Source organism: Callithrix jacchus, chromosome 8 (assembly GCF_049354715.1).
Source record: "Callithrix jacchus isolate 240 chromosome 8, calJac240_pri, whole genome shotgun sequence".
NCBI lineage: Eukaryota > Metazoa > Chordata > Mammalia > Primates > Cebidae > Callithrix > Callithrix jacchus.
In genome coordinates, this window is record NC_133509.1 from 40,078,573 (window position 1) to 40,098,051 (window position 19,479).

The 19,479-nt window shown below is 37.2% G+C and overlaps 1 protein-coding gene and 1 pseudogene across 6 annotated transcripts in view; one reads left to right on the forward strand and one right to left on the reverse strand.

The window, feature by feature from the left end:
• MYO5A (myosin VA) overlaps positions 1-19,479 on the reverse strand; it is a 228,577-nt gene that overhangs the window by 83,162 nt on the left and 125,936 nt on the right. For all 6 annotated transcript variants that reach the window (XM_035259680.3, XM_054239661.2, XM_035259676.3 and 3 more), the window contains 5 exons: positions 18,898-19,005; positions 16,885-16,991; positions 8,330-8,595; positions 7,465-7,546; positions 839-979 (listed from right to left, as the gene is read on the reverse strand). In XM_035259680.3, the coding sequence (XP_035115571.2) occupies positions 839-979; positions 7,465-7,546; positions 8,330-8,595; positions 16,885-16,991; positions 18,898-19,005 (704 nt within the window). The remainder of the gene's footprint in view (positions 1-838; positions 980-7,464; positions 7,547-8,329; positions 8,596-16,884; positions 16,992-18,897; positions 19,006-19,479) is intronic.
• On the forward strand, positions 2,574-4,209 carry LOC100395499 (fatty acyl-CoA reductase 1 pseudogene; annotated as a pseudogene).

Here is a 19,479-nt window from a genome sequence, read left to right on the forward strand (position 1 = left end):
AAGGGTATGTAGTTACAATTATGACAAATGTTGACAAATATCCTATAAAGTACACTGAATGAATTCATGTTCTTCATCAAGAGTATATATGCAATATTCAATTAGTATTATCAAATGAAAGTTACCAAGTTTAAATGTGCCTCCCAGATGAGTAAAGAGCAGTGTACCATTTTTGTTTTGCTCTGCATTTTAAAAAATCTCAAGTGAGGCTGAGAGCCTTTCATCACATGCATCCTAATGTTGTAGGAAGTCTGGATGCTTAGGTGGGTCAACCTGTGGTAAACTGTAACTTGCTGCAGATAAACTAAAGAGAAATTAAGAGAAAGAATAGGTTTGCCTAAGATCACTCAGTGGTGAAGCTGGGGATCTAATGCTTCTTTCCAACTTGCTGCACCTTCAAATATTAAAGATACAACTCCATCCCTATCAAATATGTCAGTAATAACAACCAATTAGTTTAAAAATTAAAACTATTTAGAACTATTATTCAAAATATCTTCTGCACAGTCTCTTGCATTTCTTTAAATAAATTCTATCGCCGAACAAAAAGCACTAAATATAAACAAATTAAGAACAAAAGTGGCTAAAATTGGTAGTATCTAGTGTCAAATTTTCATGTAATTTAGAATCAGCTGAAAAGAGGAGGGAAATTCTCCTAGTTTCACTTGTAATTAGAACCCTTGGGGTCTAGTGTCCCTTTGGAATGAAAGTATAACCCCTAGTTGTCACCACAAAGGCATTCCATGATATACTAATGAATCTCTGCTTGAACCCACTTATCTTCTGGCCTTGATACATCTATTTTAATAAACCAAGTACCCCAAGAAATCATACTTACCTTGCATTCCTCATCCAGCAAATCTAGAATGCCTAGTTTAGATTCTATAAGATTAATACAAGGCTGATTATCATAAAAATCTATGAGTGTCCAGGGAATCTGTTCCTTCATATATTCTTCTTGTTCCAATTTGAAGACATGCTGAAATGAAAAAGGGAAAAAGCAGTTATTACTGAGTGATTGTAACAAAGAATGTAGTCAAGAAACAATGTTTATATAAAACACTATGATGATACCAACATAATTTGAGATAGTCTATAGCTTTCAACAACAACCTCATAGGAGACACATGATTTACACACAGAGAAAGCAAATAAAAACAACAGGAAAACCTCAGCTACATAGGATTCTTGGTGAACAAGTAAATCTAGGTATATAAATATTTTAAATAGGTGATCGATGTAGTAATCTTTGTGCTTTTTTTGATAATGTATATTTTCAAAACTGCACTATATACTTTTGGCTTCTTAAGTTATCACAGAGTGCTAACAACATGGGACACAGGAATGCCTTAACTGGCATTTAACAACTTTGCAGAGTTGATGCCCTCCAGGTTACTTAACCATGCTGGGCAATGCTTTCCGCATAACAAAGTACTTCTCCTAAAGGACTGTGGTACTGATTCATGTGGCTCAGAATTAGTTAATGGTTGATCTTTTGTGACTACCCTGATTATCTTTGGTAGTCACAGAGTCTATGACTCACTTTTCTGGCTTCCAAATCCTGAGTAGCTGGTACTACAAGCGTGTGCCGCCACGCCTGGCTAATTTTTTGCATTTTTAGTAGAGATGGAGTTTCACCATGTTAGCCAGTATGGTCTCGAACCCTGATGCCTGCCTGGGCCTTCCAAAGTGCTGGGATCACTGATGTGAGTCACCACGCCCAGCCTCATTTGCAGTATTTACAGTCTAATGAGCTATTACAAACTTTAACAAAAAACAGTCGTCCATATAAATATTTATATCATGCTAATAAGCAAATTTCTTCTGTTCTTTGATAATGAGAAGGCAAATAGGGTACCATATGTCAGCAGGACACCCTGACTGAAGGTACCAATATCATCCAAGACAATGAGCTCTGTTTTTAAAAATTCCATTAATTTATATGACAACAAAAACACTGCTCTAGACATTATATAGAGCATATTTCTCACACATATCTCCATGTCTAGTTAGAAAAGCTCATGGGGTAAAGCTTATGGGGTCTTTAAAATTTTGGATGCTCAACTGTCAAAAAATATGGGCATGAAGTTCAATATGGCATGAGATCCTTGGTCAATACACTAATGCCTCTAACCACTAAGTGTGACGATCACGGGGTTTCTCATGCTGACTGCCCCACTTACATCCCCAGATCAGGGAACAGCCCTATGCAGTCAAGTTCTTTACACTGTGAGACCCCACCTTCCTAGTCACAGCTGACTAAACCAGTGTGGGTACATGAGGGCACTCTCCTGTTAGAGATCTCCGATGAAAAAATGAACAGGGTTAATCAGATTCTCTCTCTAAGGTATTTGAACTGGGAAACAAGAAAATAATCAGACAATTAGCAGTGGGAGCTGAAGCTAAAAGAAGCCAAAATGAATGGGAGATAAGTTGAAAGGATGAAAAGAGCATTGCAACCACTGCTGGGTACACAGGAAATTTAAAGTGCGTGAGGAGCAGCTGGTCGGGGGCAGTGGAAAAGCGAATGAGGAAAGCACAACAGCCGTGGCGGCGCAGCCACAGGGGGATGGCCAGCGGGAGAGCGAGGCCTGAGCCTCTGTGTCTAGGATCAAAATGGTTTCAATCCCAGAATACTATGAAGGCAAAAATGTCCTCCTCACAGGAGCTACTGATTTTCTAGGGAAGGTGCTTCTGTAAGAGTCGCTGAGATCTTGTCTTAAGGTGAATTCAGTGTTTGTTTTGGTGAGGCAGAAAGCTAGACAGACACCACAAGAGCGAGTAGAAGAAATCCTTAGTGGCAAGCTCTTTGACAGACTGAGAGATGAAAATCCAGATTTTAGAGAGAAAATTATAGCAAACAACAGCAAACTCACCCATCCTAAAATAGCTCTCAATGAAGAAGATAAAGAGGTGATCATAGATTCTACCGATATTATATTCTACTGTACAGCTACAGTAAGGTTTAATGAAAACTTAAGAGATGCTGTTCAGTTAAATGTGATTGCAATGCGACAGCTTATTCTCCTTGCACAACAAATGAAGAATCTGGAAGTGTTCATGCATGTATCAACAGCATATGCCTACTGTAATCGAAAGCAGATTGATAAAATAGTCTACCCACCACCTGTGGATCCTAAGAAGCTGACTGATTATTTAGAGTGGATGGATGATGGCCTAGTAAATGATATCATGCCAAAATTGATAGGAGACAAACCTAATACCTACATATACACAAAAGCATTGGCAGAATATGTTATACACCAAGAAGGAACAAAGCTAAATGTGGTGATTATAAGGCCATTGATTGTTGGTGCCAGTTGGAAAGAACCTTTTCCAGGATGGATTGATAACTTTAATGGACCAAGTGGCCTCTTTACTACAGTGCTGTTTTTACTTCAACAAAGGCAGGGAAAGGAATTCTTCGAACAATGCTTGCCTCCAGCAGTGCCCTTGCAGATCTTATTCCTGTAGACGTAGTTGTCAACATGAGTCTTGCAGCAGCCTGGTATTCCAGAGTTAACAGACCAAGAAACATCATGGTGTATAATTGTACAACAGGCAGCACTAATCCTTTCCACTGGGGTGAAGTTGAATACCATGTAATTTCCACTTTCAAGAGGAATCCTCTCGAACAGGCCTTCAGATGGCCCAATGTAAATCTAATCTCCAATCACCTTTTATATCATTACTGGATTGCTGTAAGCCATAAGGCCCCAGCATTCCTGTATGATATCTACCTCAGGATGACTGGAAGAAGCCCAACGATAATGAAAGCAATTACTTGTCTTCACAAAGCTATGATGCTTCTTGAATATTTCACAAGCAATTCTTGGGTTTGGAATACTGACAATGTCAATATATTAATTAATCAACTAAACCGTGAAGATAAAAAGACCTTCAATATTGACATATAGCAGTAACACTGGGCAGAATATATAGAGAACTACTGCATGGGAACTAAGAAGTACGTGTTGAATGAAGAAATGTGTGGCCTCCCTGCAGCCAGAAAACATCTGAACAAGTTGCGGAATATATGTTAGGGTTTTAATATTATCCTTGTGATCCTCATGTGGTGCATTTTTATTGCAAGATCACAAGTGGCAAGAAACATCTGGTACTATGTGGTTCGTCTGTTTTACAAGTTTCTGTCATACTTCGGAGCATCCAGCACTATGAGATACTGAAGACCAAGAATTCAGCATCAGAACATCTATGCATATGGTAGTCTAAATGCCCAAAACGTAAAATGTACTTAAGTTATCTCACCTTTTGTCAAGATATTAAACCATCTTAGATTGGAGTGTGAGGTAGATTATGGTACATTTTATGTAACATTTTAATGTTTATGTTCATAAAACCTAGTGAACACACTATGTTATGCTAGCTCAAATCTACAATAGCCACCAAAACCAAGACTTAATACTTTGAGTCCTAGAAGAAAGGGGTGGGATGAGGGCAGAAGTGGGGAAATAGGAATACTGACCAGTATAACTGTGCAATTATGGAACATTTTAACTAAAATATGCCTTAATATATAGTGAATTTCTAATTCTAACCTGCAGGGCAATGGAAGACATTTATTTGGACAGTAATACTAGCTAAGTTGGAAGATATTTGATTCTTCAATGTGATTTTTTTCATTAGTTGAAGTAGGTTTTAGTTTTTTTAAAATTATAACCAACCTATTTTCACATCATTTTGTAAGTTAAATGATACCAAACCCGAAAGGCATGTTCTCATTTTTCTTTTTCTAATTAAATGTCTAATACATATCATTTTTTATAAGCAGTCAGTTGCTTTTAAAATCAGAAGGCTATATTATTCTAATGTCCCTACTGGATCTAAATGGGTTTGAGAATCCATATCAACATATGCAATGTGTTTTTTGACGGAAAGTGAAAACAAATTCAGTAAAACTGTTAGTATCAAAAATAATAGGAATACAGTTTTGTCAACATTATAATCAAATAAAAATCCTGTGAGATTGTGTTTACGTTTTGAAGCAGGAGGATTTCTTGAGACTTTGTTGGAAGTGAGAATTGGGAGGGATTAACCATACTTGTGTTCTCCTCCCTTTATAAATTTAATTCATAGGACTTTTAAAAGCCTTGTGCTATCTTTCCAATGAAAACCGAAAGTGCATTATTATGGAAGAATGTATTTGCAGGTAGTAATAACATTAAAAAAAGTTCTCATGTGTAAACACATACTAATTTTGACCTTGAAAGATGAATTCCTTCAAGAAAAATAAAATAATGCTTAAGATAATGTGTATGAAATTAAATAAAGGACTTCATTTACATATCAAAAAATAATAAAAAGTAAAATGAGTAAGGAGACCAGGCATAGTGGCTCACACTTGTAATCCCAGCATTTTGGGAGGCCGAGGCAGGCGGTTCACCTGAGGTCGGGAGTTTGAGACCAGCCTGACCAACATGGAGAAACCCCATCTCTACTAAAAATACAAAATTAGCTGGGCATGGTGGTGCATGACTGTAATCCTAGCTGATCAGGAGGCAGGAAAATCACTTGAACCCTAGAGGTGGAGGTTGCAGTGAGCCAAGATTGCGCCATTGCACTCCAGCCTGGGCAACAAGAGTGAAACTCTGTCTCCAAAGAAAAAGTGAGTCAGGATGGAGAAAGCTTGAGGTGGACAAGATGTATACAGACTAGAAGGAAAGAACCTGCCATCAGATAGGAAGAGGGAGCAGAGTAGTTGTGCAGAGAGAAGTGAAGATGCAGAAATGTGTAAGGATGTGTGAAGAGAGCAGGAGAAACAGGTGGATAGAGACAGAAAGCAGGAAAGAGGAGAAACAAGAGACCGAAACACATGTGCAGACAGGAGGCCCCTGAAAAACAGACAAACAAGTCAGTTCCTAAAGAGGGTGGCATTGCTTTCCTACATTCCCATCACTCTGTGCCGAAACACAATGGGAAACAGTAGAAGGCTGTGGTATTGACTAAAGTAATTAAGAAACTCAGAAACACCTTGAGAAATGATAATGCTCATTTAGTTTCTGACAGGTTTTTATTAATGTTTCTTATTCAGAGATGCAAAATATATTAGTGGTCATCTTATGGAAATAGTCATAAGCCTAAGGTGTTAAGATCACTTCTACATTATTTCACTGTGGTACAAAGTTTAATTTGTTAAACAAAGATGGGTCAAGTTTTTATCAAAGTATATGGAATATTTATTCAAACAGTCTAAAGGTTTAATAAAGACAAGCAGCAGCTCCTTGTGCCATCTTCCCCTAACCCCAGTCTCATTCCCTGGAGGCAACCATTTTTAATTCCCTTAGCTATTTCTTCTGATATTTGCCTACATATTTCTAAGGAATATGCTTATCAGCTACCTTTTGATTTATCAATATGAAACATCTACTGATTTGGTTATAACACGAACCAAGCTAAATTCACATACACCACCTCCTTCCCGCTCTTCCACTACTCACCATCAGTATTTTTAGATCCTCTTTTGGTTTTTACTAAATTTTTAACTTGCAAAGTCTTTAAACATCTATTTTTTGTGCATCAGCTATAGACCACACCACTTGACCTCTCTCTTTACAAGATGAGGACTTACTAAGGATGCCTTTCCTGCCCTTCAGCTCTATCTTCTAATTCATATGGGTGACTCATTAAATATCCTCTTTCATTGATACTAAGAATCACTCCCACTCTTGTACTTAGAAGTATGCCTGGCACATGATGGACACTACATATTCCAACTCATTTAACCTATAAAACCATACACAATAGGTACTATTCTTATCTCCATTTTACAGATGAGGAAGCTGAGGCCCAGGGATGTCAACTAACTTGCCTAAGCTTGCCTGAGGTCTCCTAGATAACTCACACAGGGTGGGATCCCAACCCACACATTTCACCTCCAGGGTCTGTGCCCTTTACTATTACAATCTGCTGCCCCTGATTTTTAAGCACCTCTGAATCTCCCAACACCATGATACTCCTCTAAGATAGGTGATATTACTACTTCACAAGAACTACTCAAAATATTCCCATTGCCATTGTCTCAGTGAATGTCCCAGACTGTTGAAAAAAGAACACATATATTTCTGCTTTTTAGTTCTGACATCTTGCTAATATAGCAAGTAAGTGTCATAATTCCACATACTATTAGTTTCAGAATAACAAACTGAAGGATATCCCTGGGCTTAAAGCTTCATACTCACAGGTGATTACCTATTACACTGCCTACTTCTCTCAATCTGTATGTCCTAAATTTTCGTTACTATCAGACAGCAATCCAAGGATAACCTTGAATCCCACCTGGCCATAAAACATTTTTCTAATGTTGTACCATTCATTAATCATCAGTTCCAAATTCCATATAATTATAATTCACAACTTCATTTCAGGGACAAGCTTTTAAACAAAGACTAAGAATTCAAGAGAATAACTTATAGCAGAATATTATTCAAGGAAGAGCATTCTTACCATATTGAATTGTTGCTGTAGTTTTTCATTTGCGTAATTTATGCAAAACTGTTCAAAACTATTTATCTCAAATGTTTCAAATCTGTAACCACAAAAATAGTATGTAAAGGGGAGAAAAGAAACAAAAAGCTTTTAAAAAATATTCAAAATATACACATTGGGAAGAAAGAAATGAGACATTCCCCAACATTGTAAAACTGTCTTTCGGTATCAGTGAAGATAAAGATTTATAAGTCAGTAGCACAGAATATGTACCTAGCAGATGAGCATCAGCCAAGCAGCAGAGAGGTTTTTTTTTTAAAAAGGACCCAGCATGCAGAGGTGTTCAACACTATGAGTTTTTGAGGGCTTATTCATCCCCAAGTGGGGAACATCAGAATTAAGATAAAGCCATTGCTCTTGTCAATTTACTGACTCAGTGTTACACACACATAGGAGGGAAATAGGAACAGAGATCCTACAGGTTCTTTTGAAAAAGAGAACCAGAGAATGGAAAATTAAGTATGAAACAAGCATAAATATGAAGGAAGGATTTTAACAGCTAAAGACAGGTACCCAAAGAAAGCAAACTAGCAAATCAAATTAGATTTTTAGAATTTCAGTGATAATTTACCACGTGAGAGTCTGCAAACCAGCTAATTCAATACATTAGCTAAGTAAATTAGCTCCAGATTTCAACTAATTTTTTAAAAATTTTAAGCAACATGCAATTGTATCACCATCATCGAGGTACTCTTGAATTGTCATAGGCAAAGTTTCCCTTCTCTTTACCAGTAGGAAACAGAATCAAATGCCCACTTAGAGTTACCTGATAGATTCTAGAAAGAAATGCTCTCTGGCAGACCAATTAGCCAAATACACTCACCCGTAAATGTCCAGCACACCAATAAAAGAGTGCTGTTTGACAGAAGAATGGAGGGCCTGATTGACATGATCTACAATCCAGTTAAAGAGCTTGGCATAGATGTGCTTGGCCAAAGCATCGCGAGCATTTGTGGCCTGCAGCTTGGAGATGGGCTTAATGTATGTCTCTGTGGCAGTAGCCAGCTTCCGATGGCAGAGCCAGTGACACATCTCCTCATAGTCCACACCCATGAGATCACAGAAGATGCAGAGAGGTTCATGCTTGGGCTGCCAAAAAGAATGGGTTATTTCCTATGACCAGATAAATCAAATAAGAATTTCCTGGAAAATGTTAACAAAGAGCTAACAAATAAAATTCAGCAATTTCTTTGTTATAACAAACACCAAGATCACTCAAAGTTGATTAGTGATAATAATCACATTCATCCATTAAACTGGCATCAAGGCAGAATTTTGCAGTCTCTTCTGGGGCTCACTTCAAAAATTACCTCTTCCTTTGACTCTCTATAGTATTTGCTTGTATCTCTCTTAAAACACTTTCATTCACTCAATCAAAAAATCAGTCAACAATTATTTACTGAGTGCCTACTATGTGCCAGAAAACAAACACAAACATGGTCTCTGCCTTCCTAGAGCTTACTAGTCACTTGGGGAAATGGATATTAATCAAATGATTGCTCCCTAAAATGCAAAATAACACAAAGAACAAGGAGACTATGCTGAGTCCATGTGAGAGGAATATGCTCTATTTAGGAAGCAGGAGACAGCTGCCTTGAGAAAAGGAAGGTGCTAACCGGGTTAAAGGGGGAAAAAAGATTTTCCAAGCCAAGGAAACAGCTGGCAAAAGCATTCTGTGGTGGGAAGGAAATCATCAATAGGAAGGATTGAAGCTGAATGAGGGAGAAAATGTGAGTTGAAGCCACAGAAACAGATGGAGGCTATATCCTAGCCGGTCTTTATCCTTAGAGCAATGGGAGGCCACTGAAGGGTTGCAAGGAGGTAACTTGATAGTTATTTTTGTGACTTTTTAGATTAGAAGCACTTACATGACTTATATATCCCTGGTACCCCCTAGAATATCTTCCATGAGCCTTGCATGAGTAGATTGTTGATAAATACTGTTTAATTTAATCCATGTTAATCAATTATATTTTTCAACATCTTCAATCACATGTATCAGCCAAATCTAACAACATTCCTGGGGAAAAGGCAGGGTGAACACCGTCTCTGGTGGATAAATGAGGAAATAGGATCCAAGAGAACACATAGCGTGTCAAAAATCAGCTGGCAATTGATGTCAGAGTTGGTATTAGAACTTGGGTCTCCTGACACCCTCATCTCCAGACTCTTCACAGTCAAGCAGCCCTTCCTTCTTTCATCCCCCTTCCTCCCAAGTAATCACTTTAGATATAAATCAACACCACTGCCTGCCCAACCCCCTTAAATAAGCAGCCATATATATATATATATATTTATGATTTGACATCATTTAAAAGTGGGTCAGGCTGGGTGTGGTGGCTCACACCTGTAATCCTAGCACTTTGGGAGGCTGAGGCAGGCCGATCACCTGAGGTAAGGAGTTTGAGACTAGCCTAGCCAACATGGTGAAAACCCTTCTCTACCCAACTACTCGGGAGGATGAGGCAGCAGAATCACTTGAACCCAGGAGGTGGAGGGTGCAGTGAGCTGAGATAGTGCCACTGCATTCCAGCCTGGGTGACAGAGAGAGACTCCAACTCAATTTCATTAAAAAAAGAAAAAAGTTGAGTCAACACTCTAAACATATTCTACTTGAATGTTTTTACCATATTGTCCTATTACATCAAGATTGTTAACTGTTTGGTTTAAATTCTCCACAGCTTTACTTATTTTTAGACTTCTTCACCTACCAGTAATTGAGAAAAGTCAATAATAATCTCCCACTCTGATAGCAAATTTGTCTCTTCTTATGGTTTCTGTTGATTTTTCCTTTATGTCTCTTGAGACTATATCATTAAGTACATAGAAGTTAAGACTATTGCCAGGTGTGGTGGCTCATGCCTGTAATCCAAGCACTTTGGAGGCCAAGGTGGGTGGATCACCTGAGGTCAGGAGTTCAAGACCAGCCTGACCAACATGGCGAAACCCCGTCTTTAAAAAAAAAAGAAGTTAAGACTATTATATATTCCTGGTGAATAAAATCTGTTCTTTTTAGAGATAAGATTTCATTCTGTTGCCCAGGTTAGAGTGTGGTGGTACAATTGTATCTCACTGTAGCCTCAAACTGCTGGACTCAAGAGATCCTTCTGCCTAAGCCCGCTAGGATTACAGGCACATACCATGCACAGTGAATAAAATCTTATCATTGCAAAGTCACTCTATTTCCCTCTAGCACTGCTTCTGGCTTCAGAGTCTATTTTGTTCAATACCTGCATAGTTCTGCCAGTTTTGTTCTAGCTAGTATGTCTTTTTTAAACATTTTTTTTCAAACTTTCTATACTTCTATTATTTTAGGAATGCTTCTTTTAAAAGTACATTCCTGTTCTCTCTCCCTCTTTTTCGTCCTCTTTCTTCCTCTCCTTCACTCCTTTTTTTTCTTTCTTTCCTTCTCTTTTCTTTTTTTTCAAGAAAAAAAAAGAAAAAAAAAAACCATATCAGTAAACTTAAAAGTCCAAGCCTCCCAAAATGCTTTGCAATAATAATAGCTAGCCTTAAAAAAAAAAAAATTTACCCAAAAAATTAGATATACAGGCAAAACTATCCTTGATTCAAACTTTACACCATAAACTAAATGAATTTTAGATAAATCAGAAACTTGCATGTGAAATTCAAAGTGTATTTAAAAATTGGGGGAAAATAACTTCTGCTCCTCACAGAGAATTTTACGAAAATGTAAAGGCAACCGCAGACTAGGATAAAATCTTGGAAAAGTCTGATAAATTTTATAAAGAAAAAAAAAGTACATACCTGAAAATTTTTTTTCTTTTTTCGACTTTTATTTTAGAATCGGGGGTACATGTGCAGGTTTGTAATAAAGGTATATTGTGTGATGCTGAGGTTTGGAGTATGAACGAATCCAACACCTGGGTAGTGAGTCACCAGTCGGTAGTTTTTTCAATCACTGCCATCTTTTGTATCCCCCCGATGTCTGTTGTTCCCATTTATGACCATGTGCATCCAATGTTTAGCTCCCACTTATAAGTGAAAACATGTAGTATTTGGTTTTCTGTTTTTGTGTTAGTTTACTTAGGCTAATATTTTCCAGCTGCATCCATGTTGCTGCAAAGGGCATGATTTCATTATTTGTTATGACTGTTATATCTGAATTTTTTTAAACCAGTCTAACAATCTAACTCTTTTAGCTGGAGCATTTAGTCCATTTTTAATTATTTCCATTTTACTATGTTCTTTTTGTTGTCCTGCTTTTCAACATTTCTTTTTCCTCTCTCTTTCTTGCTATATTTTGATTTTTTTTTCAATCCGTTTTCCTCTAGATTGGTTTCAAATGTTTACTTGGTTAATATTCGGTTACATGATTAAATTAATGTAATTAAGTAACGCTAACTCCAAACACCCCATCCCAATTTATCCTCTGTTATCCAATACTTTAGTTATACCTTTTGTGTGTGGGGGCAGAGTAGCGGGCTGGGTAGTCATTTTCTTTTTTAAACTTTTTATCTAATTTTAGACTAACAGAAAAGTTGCATTCGAATAGTACAAAAAATTCCCTTCACTCAGATTCCCTAAATATTAACATTTTACCACATTCCCTTTTATCACTCTTTCACTCTTTTACACACATTACTTTTTCAGACCCTTTTAAGAGTAAATTGCAAACACAATGCCCCTTTTATCTAAATATTTCAGTGTGTGTTTCCTAAAAACCACGGAGGTTACCTTATATAAGTGTGGTATAATGAACAAAATGAGAAAATTAGCAATGATGCAATCCTATTATGTAACCTGCAAATCACTTCAATTTTTGCCAGTTGGCCTAACAGTGCTTTCTATAAAAAATAATTAATTTTTATGGTGTGACACTGACTTTTTGAAGAGTCCCTCAATTTGGGTCTGTATGATGCTACCTTATGATTAGATTTGGGCAGAAATACCAGAGAAGTTGTGTTGCATTCTTCTCAGTGTGTCAGATTAGTCCAAATATTGGTAATATCAATTGTGATCACTTGGTTAAGGGAATGTCTGACAGGTTTCTTGACTGTAATGATAACTATCTTTCCCTTTGTAATTAATACATGTCTTGTGGGGAATTCCATCTTTTACCAGCTCAATATACTATTTATTATTATTTTAATTAATCAAATTTTATCTACATTTGCCCACATTTTACTAACTTCTTAGTTTATTTCTTCTTGCATCTTAGATCTTCTAACTGGGATCACTTTCTTTCTGCCTAAACTATATCCTTTAATATTTAATGTTTCCTTTAGTGAGGGCTTACTGGCAACAGCAGATTCTCATAAGCATGTTTTTTTTGAGACCATCTGGCTGTATCGTCCAGGCTGGAGCGCAGTGGTGCCATTTCAGCTCACTGTAACCTCCACCACCCAGGTTCAAGCAATTCTCATGCCTCAGTCTCCCAAGTAGCTGGGGTTATAGGCACACACCACGATGCCCAGCTAATTTTTGTATTTTTAGTTGGAAGAGGGTTTTGCCATGTTGGCCAGGCTAGTCTCAAACTCTCGGCCTCAGGTGATCTACCTATCTCAGTCTCCCAAAGTGCTGGGACTACAGGTGTGAGCTACCATGCCTGACCTCTCATACGTTTTTAATTGTCTGAAAATGCTTCCAATTTTAATTCATTCTAGAAAGATATTTTAACTGGATATGTGATTCTAAATTAATAGTTTATAAGGACACGAAAGATACCATTCCACTGTATTCTGGCTTTCATAGCTGCAGCAGGGGAAGTGAGCTATCAGATTAATTGCTATTTCTTCAAGGGTAATCTCTTAATCTCTGTTTTAAGTTTCCTCTGTCTTTGATATCATTATGATGTGCTTAGGGGTAGATTTCTTTTTATTTATGCTAATTGGGATTTTCTGGACTTTCTGAATCTGTGGGTTAGTCATTTTCACAAGTTCTAAAATTTCTTAGTAATGATCTCTTGGAATATTGTATTTGCCTTATTCTCTCTCTTCTCTCCTTTACCAATTTTCATTAGATTAACGTTAGACATTATTACTCTGTCCTCCTTCTCTCTTAACTACTGTTTCAAATGCTCTGTCTTTGGTTCCTATCTTGCATTTTGGACAATTTCTTCACGTCTATCTTCTAGCTTATCAGTTTTCTTTTCCGTTGTGCCAAATCTCCTGTTAATTTATTTTGGCATTCTTAGCAGGTATGACTCTGCTATCTGTTGTTTCTCCTAGCTCCTGCTATTTTGTTTTATTGTGGGACTTGCGATTTTTGACTGTGAGTCAATATTTCTTGTAACTTTTCCCATGGGACTCCACTGAGGCCTAGACTGAAGGTGGGTCCTCCAAAGCAGATTTCCAATTGCTTCTCTCAGATGCCTAGGGCACTACCAGCCCAGGATCAATTTAAGCTATATTTTTGGTACGTAGTTTTTGAGACCTTCCAGGAACTATGAAATCAGTCTGGGAATGAATATGCATGATAGTTAGTTTGTTGTTATAAATTTTTAGGGACCTAGTTTTCTGCATCTACTTGGCACCAAAGTGTGGGTCAGGTTTTCTTTATACTCTTGGAGTGGGTGGTTGGCAAATTATTACTAGCTTCCCACTTAGGGTCTCAGCAGCTTTAGGCAGGAGACTTTGTGTTCCCCTGTTTAGATGAGTCCTGTGCTTTGTCTTCATCTTCTGTACATCACTTTGCTATGAAATCCAAAGCTCAAGGTCATTGGGTTCAGCAAATGCCTTCAAGGTGGGGCAAAACTATCAAATAGAGATGTCTTACCAGTAACTTTTAAAGCTCATTTAAGGCCAGGTGCGGTGGCTCACGCCTATAATCTCAGTACTTTGGGAGGCTGAGGTAGGCAGATCACCTGAGGTCAGGAGTTCGCAATTAGCCTGGCCAATATGGTGAAACCCCATCTCTACTAAAAATACAAAAATTAGCTGGACATGGTGGTGCACGCCTGTAATCCCAGCTTCTCAGGAGGCTGAGGCTGTACTCCAGACTGGGCGACAGAACGACAACAGACTCTGTCTCCAAAAAAAAAAAAAAAAAAAAAAAAACTCATTGAATTTCTACCTACCCCAAATAGTGAAACTGTAGTATTTATAACTATCATCAAATCAGCAAAGTTGACAGCAATGGTTAGAAAACAAACATCACAGAATTACAAGAACTGAATGGAAGTAACTTTGGGACAAGTTCCACATATTATAAATACTATTCCTCCAAGATGATATTAATAACTTCTAGATATCTCAAATATGAAAATAGTACACTGATATTTTAGGGAAGACTCATAGCAAAGTGATATATGTGATAAAACATTAGTCACGACTTTCTAGATTAGGAGAAGCTTGACACTTGGGGAAAGATCATAAGGGCAAAGAGGGTGATGTGAAATCAATGAGTTATTTTTTAAAAATCCAGTTTGTATACCAACATTCAGAGTAGTGTTATTCATAATGGCCAAAAGATGAAACAACTCAAATATCCATCAATTAACCAATGAATAAACAAAATGTGTTATCTCCATATGATGGACTATTATTCAGCCATAAAAAAGAATAAAGTATTGATACATGCTACAACTTGGGTGGATTTTGAAAGAAGCCAGCACAAAAGATCATATATTATCTGATTCCATTTATTTAAAATGTCCAGAACAGGCAAATCTATAGAGGCAGAAAACAGACTGATGATTGCTTAGGGCTAGGGGAATAGATGCATAGGTAACAATAAGTAAAGGGCACTGAGTCTCTTTTTGAGGTCATGGAAATATTTTAAACTGACTGTGATGATGGTTGGACATATCTGTGAATATACTAAAAGCCATTTAATGGTACACTTTAAATGAGCATGATATGTGACTTATAGCTCAACAAAGCTGTTTTTTAAAAGACTAGCAATGTTTCAATAGAAGAAATCAGGGTTTAAATCAGAATCATCATTTTGCCTTTTACAAAACCACCATTAGGAGAAGAGGCTGGAGGAAGGGAGAGGGAATCATGCATCTGAAATTAGGACCCACGGCTCAGAAAAATTACACCTCAAATATTCATAAAGAAAATCATAAGAATCAAGCTTTCTGTAAACCAAACTCTCTGCCCTTCTAGCTTCTTTTGGCCCTTGGACTAAAAATAAGTTACAGGGCTAGGCACAGTGGCTCACACTTGTAATCCCAGCACTTTGGGAGGCTGAGGTGGGTGGATCACCTGAGGTCAGGAGTTCAATACCAACCTGGCCAACACGGCAAAACTAAAATACAAAATTACTACTAAAAATAGAAAATTAACTGGGCATGGTGGTGTTTACCTACAGTCCTAGCTACTCAGGAGGCTGATGCAGGAGAATCGCCTGAACCTGGGAGGCAGAGGTTGCAGCGAGCCAAGATAGCGCCTTTGCACTCCAGCCTGGGAAATAAGAGTGAAACTTCATCTCCAAAAAAGAAAAAAAGAAAAAAAAGTTATAAAACAAGCGTTCTCTGCAAATCATAAAATCATTTATTTTATATCATGTCTCACACATTGAATATAGTATCAAAATACTATATCCAGAAAAAACAGACATGGATTCTTTTCTTATAGGAGTAGAGAATCTGTTTTTACACAAAAGGCTATAGATCCAGAGAAAAAAGGCAACCAAGTGAGCGGAAAAATGCCATTTAAATTAAGAACACCAAAATGAAGAGCCTCAAAAACCTCAAATCCTAGTGGGTAAAGGCAAGCAAGAGAGACCTATATAGAACAATGTGATTTGAACTACAATAAAAGAAAGCAGAAGAGGGAGTATGCATCTAAGAAAAGATGCTACAGATCTGCCTGTGAGAAGTGAGTAAGAGCTGCCTAGGGAAGAAGAGCAATCAACGTACCCCAGCAGAGAGAATCTGAGCAAAGCCAGGAGAGAAAGACAGCCTGGCATGGAAATGGCTGGATGTGGCGTATGAGAAGCAGTGAGAGAAAAGCTCAGTAGGAAGCCAGGAGTCAGTCATGAAGGCCCTTTCATGTCATGTCATACCACATAAGGTATTGGGTCTCCTTCTGAAGGCAGTGGGGAGTCCTGAAAGATTTAAGCAAGGACATGATATGATCCCTAAGAGCTCTAACTTCCGTGAGTCTCTGATCTTGTGTGGTTATCTGCATCACAGTCATTAATTTCATCTATCTATCCTTCTCTCTTTTTCTCTCTCTGTCTCACACACTAACATACACACACACACACCCACAATTGCTATGCACTGGGGATTAGAATCCATATTTCTTTATTCTCAGTTCGAGATTCTCCTTTGGATAATACATCTCTTTGATAATTATATTTCTGATGATATTGATAGAGAGATTTAAACTATACTGCTTCTTTAAACAATCTACAAATCTAAAACACAATTCAACTGCCATCCCACTAAGCTTATTCTGAACTTACAGGTATTGTGCAGCTGTCTGCATCTCGGGATGTAAATCCAACATTGCCTAAGTGAAGGATGCCAGCAAGTATTCGGAAAATTCCCATTTGATAAGATTCACTAATTCCTGAAACAAAAGAGTGAATAAACAAGTGGTTAATTTCAGAACAGCAACTAAACAGCTACAGCAGACAATTTTAAACCTATTGTTAATTCCTGAATATTGCCAGATGTTATACACATTATAATGTGTCATAGCTAACAACACTTTCGTCTTTGTTGACATTAACACATTAGGCAGTTTAACATCATGGATGGATAGCATGGCTGTTGGCTGTGGCTGATATGGGCTTGAGACCTGGCTCTGCTATGGACCTATCATCTCAAATGGACAGGTAGCTCAGTCTTCTATGCTTCCATTTTCTCATTTGAGATATGAAAATAATAGTGACTACTACAAAGTATGTGAAAATTAAATGAGACAATGCACATAGCATACTTAATACACGATGTGATACACAGTAAGTGCTAAAAAAATTATTGTCATCATTGTTACACACTGGGTTTAAAATTATCATTATCATTTCTATTTATCTCTACTCCAAATACAGCCCAATAAAGCTGTTACTGCTTAAGGCTGTTTCAGAAGTAATTATTTAATTACTTCTTTACAGACCAAGTATAAGTCAAAGAGATACCAAGATTAGAAGTGTTTAGGCTGGTGCTATATCCCAGCCTGATAAGTATGTGTCCAAATACAGCATCAGAGCAGAAATTGAAAGATAAGGCAGAATGAGAAAGTTGGACAGCTTTTGGCTTCTATCAGATCTGACTTCATTTTTAAATAACATAAGAATCTCCAGAAAATTAGATATAATTACATGTCAATAGAAGCAGTGAAATTATTTCCAAGTGTGTAATCTCACAAAGGATAATTCAGTACTGACCCCATAATGATTTTTTTTAACCATCTCCTGCATTATGGCTTTTTATTTTTATTTTTAAATTGATTTTATTTTTTTGAGGCACAGTCTCACTCTGCTGCCCAGGCTGGAGTGCAATGGCGTGATCTCAGCTCACTGCAACCTCTGTATGGCTTTTTCAAATTCACAGTTTAGTATTTACAAACAGATTTAGCCCTAGAAGAAATGCAGCTCTTTTCAAACTTTAAATGTGCATGTGAATCACCAATAGATTTCTGATAAAATGCAGATTATGTTTCAGTAGGTCTGAGAAGGGATTCGGGATTCTGCATTTCTAGCAAGGCCCACAGTGGTCCTGGTCTACACTATAATTAACAGTGCTTTTACATTAAGTTAACTCACTTGAGGGTACTACTCAACATGCCATCATACCATTTTAGAGGCATTTATATTTTGAGGGTTTTTTTTTTCTTTAAGTTGTAGATGACAGTTTTAAAGATTAGTTTATTCACACGTAGGCCCAACAATTTTTAAATTCCAGACACAAGACAGAGTGACATCTGAGCTGCTTCAGAAATGTTGGAACAGAAAAAAAAATGCTGGAATAAACTACACGTAATGTAATATTCTGTCATGATGCCAACTCAGCCATATTTCCCAGCCACGAAAAGATCACCAAAACAAAACAAACAGAAAGCTCTAACAAATGTGAGCTTCTACAGGAGCCCATTTCATTTACTTTCAGGTTTAAGATTTTGTAAAGATTTAAGCAAAGAATTACAAGTAGTCCTCCCCTGATGCCCCAAACATTAAACAGTTTTATTGAAGGCTAGTTTGCAGACCATAAAATTCACCCATTTTAAGTGTGCAATTAAATGATTTTTAACATATTTACAAAGTTGCGCAACCATTACCACAATCTAATTTTAGAACAGTTCCATCACCCCAAAAAGAAACCTCCTGTTTGACATTTAGATGTATTCTATACGGAATATTAAATCTTCCAGCAATACTCGTCACTTAATAAAAAGTCAAGCCAATTTTCCAAATGAAGGTTGCTGGAGTAAAAAAGCTATTCCTCAAAAGAGCTCAAGAATAAAGTGACATTACCTAGCAAAGTGCAGGCCTGCCTGGTGTGTGCCATCTCCTTTGCATCATCCACTCCTTCAATCATAGGACTGCCTCCTTGTTTTGTGTAATTAAAGTCATTTGCATTTCCTGTAATGAAGAAAAATACAAGTTTTCTGGTTTATAAAAAGCCTTGACTACCCTTTTGTCTACTCTGAATCAGAGGTGGTGATAGCACAGTTAAGTGTACATGGTCTAGACTTTGACTGTCTGTGTTTTCAATCATATTTTAATACAAAATTTAAAATTAAATAATGAAGTAAAATATTTATAGTTTATTTATGTTAACTGGTAAAATAAATAGTCCTTTCCTAAAGGTTTTATTCCAATCTACGCACTAGAATAATTTCCTCAAATCCTTTACTCCCTTCATAAGAAATCCTACTGGCCTCTAACAAATCAACTCCTTTAAATTTTTTTCTTTTAATCAAGGCAAATATGAAACATATACAAAAGTAAAGAGACTCATATAATGAGCCCCTAGGCACTCATTACTCATCTTAAACACCCATCTAAAATCACCTCCAGGCCATTCCTGTTCCATTTATACAGCCATTTACTCCT